Source organism: Pinus tabuliformis, chromosome 2_2 (assembly GCF_031772625.1).
Source record: "Pinus tabuliformis cultivar Carrire ecotype Pingquan chromosome 2_2, CPIR1, whole genome shotgun sequence".
Lineage (NCBI taxonomy): Eukaryota > Viridiplantae > Streptophyta > Pinopsida > Pinales > Pinaceae > Pinus > Pinus tabuliformis.
Genome location: NC_142300.1, coordinates 576,028,904 through 576,039,641, shown reverse-complemented (window position 1 = coordinate 576,039,641; position 10,738 = coordinate 576,028,904). Strand labels below are relative to the sequence as shown.

The following is a 10,738-nucleotide window of genomic DNA, read 5'->3' as shown; positions in this document are numbered from 1 at the left end:
AAGCCCCCATGATGTGGCACCACCATGTTGTTAACACATGCATACTCAAGATTTTTTTTGTGCCTCCATTCCCTTCGTATGGGTTGTTGTTATGTTACAACCGTTCCTAGGAGTGGTTATATGATAGATGACAATTGAGGGAGTTATGAAACAATACCTTGATGTGGGCAAACATGTTGTAATTAAGGACTATACTTGGAAGTGGGCTATTGTAATGCAAACTTGTTTAATTTTGGGCTCTATTGGAAGATGTTCACCTCCAAACACTGGTATATACCTAGTATCAATTGTATTCATCTCTGGAGAATAATTTTGATTTAGGAGTCACTAAATTATATTAAAGATTGGAAAAAAACCATAATTTAGCTCTTAATATATAATTGTGATCTAAACATAAGTTTTGCAATTAATACAAATATTTTCATTACTTTTAAAAATAAAATAATAATAATGTTATTAATAATTATTAATATCAATAATTAATTCCTAATATTATTATCAATAACTATTAATTAATTTGAATATTAAATGAAAAAGTATGCTGAGGCATTTATAGTTGTTGGGATTAATAGTGTTTATGTTGTACAATCTTTTCTTGAATCATAATTACACTTGCTATAATATCATGTTAATGAATTATAATGCTAGTAGTATAGCGTGATTTGCAGTAATATGGATGAGGTTTTGCCATTAATACAAATATTTTTATCACTTTTAAAAAATAAAATAATAATAATCATGTTATTAATATCAATAATTAATTATTAATATTAATAACTATTAATTAATGTGAATATTAAATGAAAAAGTATGTGAGGCATTTAAAGTTGTTGGGATTGATAGTGTTTATGTTGTACATCTTTTCCTGAATCATAATTACACTTGCGTATAGCGTGATTTGCGGTAATATGGATGATGATGTGTTTTAATAGTTTATTATTTATATTAAATTAATAAAATTATTAATATAAAATAAATATTATAAAAAATAAATAATATAATAATTTATAATTATATATATTAATAATTCATAAAAATATTCCATCCATTATAAATTAATATTTGTATATAAGAATAAATATTTGATAATATTAAATCTAACCTTTAAAATATTCTTCAAAAGTCTTAATTATAACCTCAGACATGAGTATGGGCCCATCTCTTTATAATTGCTCCAATAAAGAGGATTGATCCAAATGGAATAAAGAGGATTGATCCAAATGGAAAACTTAACGCTTATAGGAGCATTCAAACCTATGTGGTAGTTGATTATAAATTAATATTTGTATATAAGAATAAATATGTGATAATATTAAATCTAACCTTTAAAATATTCTTCAAAAGTCTTAATTATAACCTCAGACATGAGTATGGGCCCATCTCTTTATAATTGCTCCAATAAAGAGGATTGATCCAAATGGAAAACTTAACGCTTATAGGAGCATTCAAACCTATGTGGTAGTTGTAATAATGCCCAATTTTCAAAAACCCAAATCAATTTTTTAATGTATAAAAGTTTTTAATATAAAAGACATAGGAATTTATATATTATTAGATACTATGCATTTAGAAGAATATATATATATATATAGATATATTTTAATAAAGAAATATGGTTCTACATCCCTATTTTCTTTGAAATAAAAATATTTATGCAAATCATAAACAAATATAACTTTCTTCAAACTGTTAACATTAAAATGTTTTCTTCAAAGTATTAACATTTTACACTATTAACATTTTGTGTAATATTTGTTTGTTTTTTTTCTTAAAATGTTTTTCCTTACTTTTCTCAGAATGGGAATTTATCCTGAATAGGAAGTACATCTCTATGAGTTATCGTTTTATTTGCGGTTAATTTAAAGTAAAAATATCATGATACATTTATTTTTTATATAATTATGATTTGTTAATGATATATTTCTTATTTATTAATAATTTTTGAAAGATGGATTTTTTAATATATTTATGGAAAAAAGATGAAAATTTATCTCAAAATTAAAAAATTCATGGTAATGTTTATTAGTTCTCAACATTAAATTGTAAAATGTTTGGAGTTTTTTTTGGAATATTAAAATTTCTAATGATTTTATATTTGTATCTGTAAAATATTGATATTTTTTCAGGAAAAATAATTTTATGTTATAAAATTTGGACAAATAATTTTTAGAAAAATGGAAATTAGTGATTTTTTTTTTTTTTTTTTTTAAGCATTGAAAATTAACCCACATACAAATATTAACCCTTAAATTTTCCCCTAGACACATTCCATATTTTTCCTTTAATGTGGTAGTTGTGTAAGAGTTGTTTTGAAACAGGTAAGGGCTCGAGTTATTTTGGAATAGGCCGGGGTAACTAATGAGGTGAAATTGTCTTGCATGCGAGATTCTCTTTTTAGGGCTATTATTAGAAATCATTTTTATAAATATTTTTCTTCCCTTGTTATGTTTGACTAAGGGAATAAGGGCATGCTAGCTAGGGTTTCATTAGTACATGTGTGAGTAGTAAGTATATAAGAGAGATACAAGGCTTGTGAGAAGCTAATATAGTTCATCTTGGACATTATTGTAATATCTCTATTGTGTGAATAGGAACACATTGTTTTTTGTTCTAAATGTCTCTTTTGTTGTTTGTTGCATTTATATGAAATTGAATGTTATATCATTTGTCATTTGATTTGGTACTTAGTCGAAAATTGGAGCCATGGACTTGTAGCTCCACTCTAGCAGGAAATCCTATTTTTCATTATTTGGGGTCATGAAACTTTCAAACCTCATTTTGGGTAATAAATGATAAGTTTTGGGGTCAACTCTTTACTAAGGAAGCTCCTACCCCTATAATTTATTTATTCTCATTGCAATTTTTGCAATTGTATCATAGGAAAACCCCATGTTAGGCCATATTACTACCAAGATATCAATTAAAAAGTGAAAATGCATATAACACAATGTACATAAGATCAAGTAACTAACATATTTTTTTTAAAGAATGAATTCATTTGATTTAAATGTGCATAACATAATTTAAATACATGGATCATGAGTTAAAGACAACATTTAAGCATTTCATCATAACATTAATACTATCAAATCATACTAGTGGGATTGGTTTCGAAGGGCCTGGATTTGTAAGGAAACCTAGGTTGAAAAATCCAAAATAGCTAGGAGGAGACAACTAAAATCCATCCATGTTAAAAGTTGGGGTGGCCCAAGCTAGGTGTAATCCTTAGGTAATTTTGACAACTTAGATGCCCTTTAAATGCAATTTCTTAGACCCAATCCTAGACTCATAAGTTATGGACACACTAGCAAACAAAAATTAACATAGAATTATAACTAAAAATTTAAACAACGAATAAACACTTATATTTAAAATGTTTACACAGTTGATTGTACATGCTAGACACTCCACCCAACCATAGGCATTATTGCACCAATTTTCTCTACAACAAGCCACCCTTGAGCTAGGGCTATGAGTCCACAAGTATAAATAGATCCTATAGGTGTCTATTGTCCTCTCACATAGTCCAACATCGAGTAAAAGCATAACAACATGACTCCCAGAACAATTCCAACCACCTAACTCTATTCCCATAAATTTGTTCAACCCAAGGGGTGAGATTCCCTTCCTTGCATCACAATCCCTTATACAATATCCATCACCTCTAGGATTAAAATACAAACTAACCAAGAATTTCTCACTGAGGGGCTCTAGGAAATCTTACTATTATAGAAGTGCTCATAGTAACCTTTACACAATCTCCTAAGTAATTTTCAACAAGGTGTCCACATAGGCATGCCAGCCTAGTCCTCAACATAAACACTAGCAATAAAAATAGTTTTCAACATAGTATAAGTCTACAACCTCTTGCAACATAACTCTATAATTCTTCTATCCTTTCTACATTTATAACTACATATCCCTCTACTTGAATTTTCTCTCATTTTTCTCCCATGATTTATTGACTCTAACTCTTCCCAAGAAGGATTGTACTCATCCCATGATACCATAACTAAGTGAGATGGCTCTCTTACCCATTTATTAAATGAGTGTACTTAAAACCATTCTTTAATAACTATATGAGGTGAATTTTCTACTAATATTACACATGCATTCAATGATTGTGTTTTAATAAGTCAAAGGGGATTAAATGGTAAGGATAATTTCTTAGGAAAATGACATGGTATTATAGCCATGTGGATTTCTCTTTAGACCCCCCTTTAATGCCCGTCTCTTGTGGAATCATAGCCCCTTTATGACTACCTGTCCTTATCTATCTCGCAACTAGTGATGTATTTTATTTTACTAATTTCCATGTAAGATGCTTGCATATTATACCACTAGGCCTTCAACCATTCAATATATGTACAATTATGCATCGCTAATCTAATTATTAAATCTAGGGTGTTACATTCCTCTACCCCTTGATTTTGCACTGTCCCTAGTGCACATTACCATACATGTGTATATGTATACATATACAAAATTTTACATCATCCCCCTTTAGCCTTAATAACCCAAGGAGTTATACTCCCTTCTCCACATCGTTGTTCCTTAAGTTGTCCCACTTCCTTTCTAAGGTTGTCACATAGGCTAGGCAAGAAGTCTCAAAGCTGTGGCTCAAGGAACTTCAATTGCACTAAAAATGGAATCCTTATGCATTTATCTACAAAGGTAAACTCACATTTTTCCATAATTTTACAAAAGATGTAGGTATTATTCATGCATGGCCTCCTCGTGCTCCCACATGGGATTTTGGAATCATAGTAGGTCGCTAGATGCTTACGAGTTCAATGGATGTATTCTTGAGAACTTTTAATTTCTATTCTAGGAAGCACATTGGCTCAACTCAAAAATCCCCTTTATGCTCCACTCAAATCATAATCTAATCAATGCCATGTCAAGTTCAGGAACACATTTTTTCAATAGAGACAAGTGGGATACATTATAAATTCTCATGGATGTAGGCAATGTAAGAACATACGTAAATAAGCTTATTCTTTGTAGAGATTTTAATGTCCCATAATATCTTGTTGCAAAATTTAGGCAGCTTCCCAATTTTGGCGAGTTCCTTTCCACCTTTACATAATTTATAAACACATGCTCACCCACCTTAAATTCTCTACATGCCTTGCCTTAATGTGCATGGCCTTTTCCTACCATATGTAGTCTATAAATTCTATTTTATCTTTACCATTTTCTCAGCCATTACTCTTAATATTTCTCACCAAATAATGGTTTTTTCTAATAATTTATCTCAACTCGCTGGTGTCTTAGATTTTCCCCATACAAGGATTTAGACACACTCATCTTAATGATGCGTAATACTCATTGTTGTCAAAAATATCAACCAAATGATGATAGTCTTCCCACTCAGAAGGCTTGTCCAATACAAATATTCTTAGCATATCCTCAATTGTCTGGTTAATCTTCTCCATTATCTCATTTGATTTTGGATGATATGTCATGATAAATTTCAAAATTTTCGAAAATCATCTAAAAAAATCCCCTTCCAAAATTTGAATTGAGCATGGGATATCTATCTGATATTATTGCCTTATGAACACATGTAGGTTTACAATTTCTTCAAATAAATTTTTACAATGTTGGCTTCCTTAGGATTCATCTTAAATAGAATAAAATTTACATGTTGTGTAAACTTATCCACCACTACAATGATGGAATCATGTTGCCTTGTTCTCCTTGGAACCTTGGTAATGAAATCTACAATAAAAGATTCCCATATTCAGTTAAGAAAAGGAAATGGATATAGAAATGATCATATAATCATTGTAACAACCCCTGGTTGAATTTCCATGTAAAAAAATATAAGACCAAGGTCATGGGACATATGATTCCAAGCTGAATGTTGGGAGGAACATCCTAGTGGATGTCACTTTCGATTTATTATGGCTAAGGAAATTGGAAAAGGAAAAGATGCATTAATTGGCATTTTATGTATGAAAATAAAGGAAATTAGGAGAAAAGGAAGGTGAAAGGTCACAAATTTGCATGAGAAGGAAATTGAAGGAAAAATGAAAGAGTGTTAAAATTAAATTCTAAATTGGTGTTTGACTGATAATAAAACACCAGATAAATTCTGAATGTAATATGTGTGTGTGTGTGTGTATATGTATATATATATATATATATATATATATATATATATATATATATATATACATATATATTGATAAAAAAATGAATGATGTTTACAAGGCTGAGGCAGTGCTCCTTAAATAGGAGTTGACTGGCCATGCCTAATCAAAGAGACATGTCCTTTGGGGACTAATGTCTCTTCGTTTAACTAATTATTTGTTAATTAATTTATTACAACTAATAATGTATTTATTTAAATAATGTTTTAATATTTTGATATTTTAATTAATTTTTATGAATTTTAAGTTCATAACATTGCCTTCCCCTTAAGATTCTTTGTCCTCAAAGCATAGGTAGACCTGGGTGTTTTTTTTTTTTTCCGGAAGAAAAAAACCACTTTTTATTGAGCAGAATAAAAAGTTACATACAGTGGTCCACTTGTAGACCTGATGCAAAATTGTTGCGCTGTAGAGTACACAAGAAAACACAGTCCTAATTGACTGTTAGAAAGGAGTTCAGAAAACTACCATTCCGGAGATATGGACATATAACTACCTGTTTGGTCATCCTCCTTGGGCGAGTCTTTGAGCACTAATAGCTATAAGAAAACTTTTTCAGTTCGAGGACTCCTACAGAGAGGTTAAAACACACTCTTACAAAGCTGATTTCATAACTTCAGGCGAGATGAAAAGATCAGTATGATACGGAATATATAAGGAGTTCTGAAATGAAAAATTTGTCCACAAATTATAACATGAAGCAGAGGGACAAAAACATATATGGAGAAATATCCAAGACCAAGAAAGCGTATAGAGGCAGAGTATCGCTATCACTGAGGCAGTTCGAAAGGAGGGTCATTCGAGACGATGGACTGCCCCTGTCTGTATTCTGTAATTGCCCAGCTTCCCATAACTTGTAGTACACCAGCCTTAGAGAAACTGTCGGCGTCCTCGTTTCTGTCCCTGAATACATGGCAAAGGATGAAAACATTGAAAGATGACTTTAAGCGCTGTATTTCCTCAAGAATAATCTTCAAGATTTGATTTCGACATGCAGCATTTCCGTTCACCCAATTGATTACGTTCAAAGAGTCGCCATAAATTTGAATTGAGTGAATATTTCGCTGAAGAAGCAAACATAGAAGAAAACGCAAAGCAGAGATCTCAGCAAAGTCATTTGAGCCTGTTCCGAGGCCTACAGAGGCTTTAAGAGAATGTTCTTGATTAAAGTGAATACACAGTCCAGCCCCAACCTTGTTGTTCTGAGAGGCCCCGTCAAAAAAGGCCCAGGGAATACCCTCTTGGATATTTACAGGCTTTGATATTTTTTGAGGAGTTTTGTGAACGGGAACAGGAATGGCAGAGTAGATGGCTGCACAGTTTATCGCTGTAATTGCAACGGGGATGTCTTTATCTTGAAACAAGGTCTTATTTCTCGCAATCCACACTCCCCAGAAATAAATAAGAGGAAGGATTCTCATCTTCCCTTCCTTGTAGGTTTGCCACCACCTACTCCAAACCGCTTCCAAAGGATCATCACCCAGCTGTGCATTGATGTTGAGCAGACTAGATAGCTCCCCCCAAATCTTTTTTGGTTCAGCGCATGTGATAAAAAGGTGGTTAATAGATTCCTCTTCTGATTTGCACAAAGGGCATCTCCCTGGTCCAACTAGATATCTGGCTCGCAATGTATCCCAGGTTGGGACTTTCCTTTTTAGCATGCACCAGAGGAAAATCTTGGCTTTTGCAGGTCCTTTAAGCTTCCAGATAAGTTTCGACCACCAATCTGGATTGCCCCAACCTTTCTTTTGCATAAGGAAAATGTAACCATCCTTAGGGGAATATTCTCCTGTTTCCCCCTGCACCCATATCAAAAGATCTGATTCATTTTTGAGCCTGACATTAGAGCGGTGAAGTTCTTGGATATAAGAAACCCATTCGTTCTTCCACCTGATATTTAATCCCAGATCTTCTGCACTCTTCCAAGCCTGTCCCCATATTGAAAATTGACCAATTTTCTCCACCTGGATTAGAGTATATATGCCCCTATGTTCAAGATGCCTGAGTAAACCTGGGGATAGGGCATAAGCTTCATTACAGCCTACCCAGGGATCCCTTCCAATCCTGCAACGACTTCCATCACCTATCTTCCACGCTAGCCCTTGTTCAATCACAGAGAAAGCTTCCACCGTTGCTTTCCATACGACTGAAACATTTTTTTTCTTCTTTTCCTGGCTTCTGATCCAGTCCTCCATCGGGACAGGGTCGATATATTTTCTTCTGACCACTCTAGTCCAAAGATTCTCCATCGAAATAAGCCGCCAACTTGATTTGGCTGCCAAAGAAAGGCTAAACTCGGGGAGCATTTTTATTCCCCATCCTCCCCAATCTTTGGGTCTTGCCAGCTTGTCCCAAGCTACCCATGGGAGGACAGAATTTTCTTTAGCCCCTGCCCATAAAAATTTGCTACAGATCCTCCTGATTTTTTCCATCACACCTTTTGGAACCCAAGTTAAGGCTGCCCAGTAGACAGGGATGGCTAGTAGAACTGATTTAATAAGGGTTAATCTGCCTGCTCTGGACAGCCATTTATGACTCCAGTGTGAAATTCTAGCTTCAATCTTAGCAATGAGCCAGTTCCAGTCCTCTATCTTGTATGCTGAAGGTTTTAACCAAAAGCCCAAATATTTAAAAGGTGATTCCATCTGTTGATGAAGGAAGGGGAAGAGATTTTGCATCAAGGATCTTTCCCTTCTTTCAATGTTTGCCATAGATACCTGGGATTTCCTATGATTAATCTGCATGCCTGTAGCTTTTAGAAACAGATCAATTATGCTTTTAAGCTCTTTAATTTCATTGATAGATCCATTAGTGAAAAGCAATATATCATCGACAAAAAGGAGGTGGGTAATGAAAAGATTAATTGCTACCTCAATACCTTTTACCTTCTCCTCTCTTCTGGCTTTGTGAATCAACCTGCTTAAGCCCTCTGCCACTAGAAGAAAAAGAAGAGGTGATAAGGGACATCCTTGCCTTAAACCTCTTTGGCTTTTGAAAAAAGGGGATGCAGCTCCATTAATAAGTATCGCATAGCTGACATTGGAGATACAACCCATTATCCAGCTGATGAAAGAATAGTTGAAACCCAAGTGAGTTAGCAGCATCCGAAGGTAAATCCAGTTTATTCGGTCATAGGCTTTAGATAGATCAATTTTGAAGACCACCCCTTTCTTTTTCTGCTGCCTGACACTGTGAATGACTTCCTGTGCTACTCCTATGGCCTCATGGATTTGTCTTCCGTCCAAAAACCCGAATTGTTCCATAGAGATATTCCTTGACAGAATGGGAGAAATTCTTATAGCTATCACCTTTGCAATAATTTTGTATATGCAGTTGCATAAAGATATCGGCCTGAAGTCATCAAAGGTCTCCGGATCATCCTTTTTAGGAATGAGGGCTAAGAATGTTGAATTGAAGGGCCTGTAAACTTCTCCTTTCTGTCTTGATTCTTCAACTACATCAGTTATTTCAGAACCTATTTGATCAAAGAAAGAGAGGAAGAGTTCAATAGTCCACCCGTCCGGCCCAGGGCTTTTATCTTTGCCCATGAGTTTCATGGCAGCTTCAACTTCATCCTTGGTAACGGGGGCTGATAAGTCCTCTGCTTCATCCTCTTCGACAAATCTTGGGAAACACTGTGCAGTTCTAATAACCTCAGCTATTGTGGCTTCTCCCGAATCTGAGAAAAGACTCTGGAAGTGTCTCTGTCCAAGACCGGAGAGGCCTGTGTATGTATTTACCTCTCTGCCTTCTTCATCTTTTAGACTCCAAATGGTGTTAACAGATTTTCTCCCTTTTGCAAAATTATGAAAAAAACTGGTATTCTCGTCACCTGCTTTCAGCCATATAGCCCTGCTCTTGAGCCTCCATTCTTCCTCTTTATCCAAAAGAATTTTGTTCTGAATCTTCTCCAATTGAAGAATTTTATCCTTGGTTGCCTGCGAGATATAGCCGTCCTCCTCAATGCTTTCCAGAATTTTCAACTCCTCCCTGATTCTATGTAATTCTTCATTCTGTTTGTATTTCCTATCCTTTGCCCAGGAAATAGTTGCCTTCTTCAGTCTCTTGAGATTCTCCATAAATAAAAAACTTTTGTCCTCCCTTGCATCCCTGTCCGGATGAATCCATGTTTCCACAAAAAGATTTTTGAAGGAGGGATCTTGTAGCCATGAAGAGTTAAATTTAAAGGGGGAGGGAGGTTTAGGGGGAGGGCAGGAGATATCAAGGAAAATAGGGAAATGGTCAGAATTGCCAATTTCCTCCACCCATTGCTTGAAGATAGGAGCCTTTGAGATTAAATCTTCAGAGAGGAGGAACCGGTCCAATCTTTTTGCAATGCGATCCTCCCCAATCCTTCTATTCCTCCAGGTAGGTTTCAGTTTAGAGGGGGACGGGTCAATGAGATTATTATCCAAGAGAAGGCTGTGGAAGAAGTCCGATAGGGGGTCTTCCCTTGCTGAAGGGCCCCATGCTTCTGCGCGCCCTATTGAAAAATTTAAATCACCTCCCACAATCAGTAGGGACGATTTCATCAAAGATTTGTTCAACAACTCGATCCAGAATGACTCCCTTCCTTGACA

General features: G+C 34.5%; 1 protein-coding gene across 1 annotated transcript; it reads right to left on the bottom strand.

The window, feature by feature from the left end:
• Positions 1-6,928: 6,928 nt before the first annotated feature.
• LOC149193977 (uncharacterized) lies at positions 6,929-10,237 on the bottom strand. The gene has a single exon (XM_089407496.1). The coding sequence runs from the start codon at positions 10,235-10,237 to the stop codon at positions 6,929-6,931; it is 3,309 nt and encodes a 1,102-aa protein (XP_089263622.1).
• Between the last annotated feature and the right edge of the window lie 501 nt (positions 10,238-10,738).

Bases quoted from the DNA above. Each gene is read 5' to 3' on its own strand.
- LOC149193977 (XM_089407496.1), bottom strand. From the start codon at position 10,237: ATGGAGAATCTCAAGAGACTGAAGAAGGCAACTATTTCCTGGGCAAAG.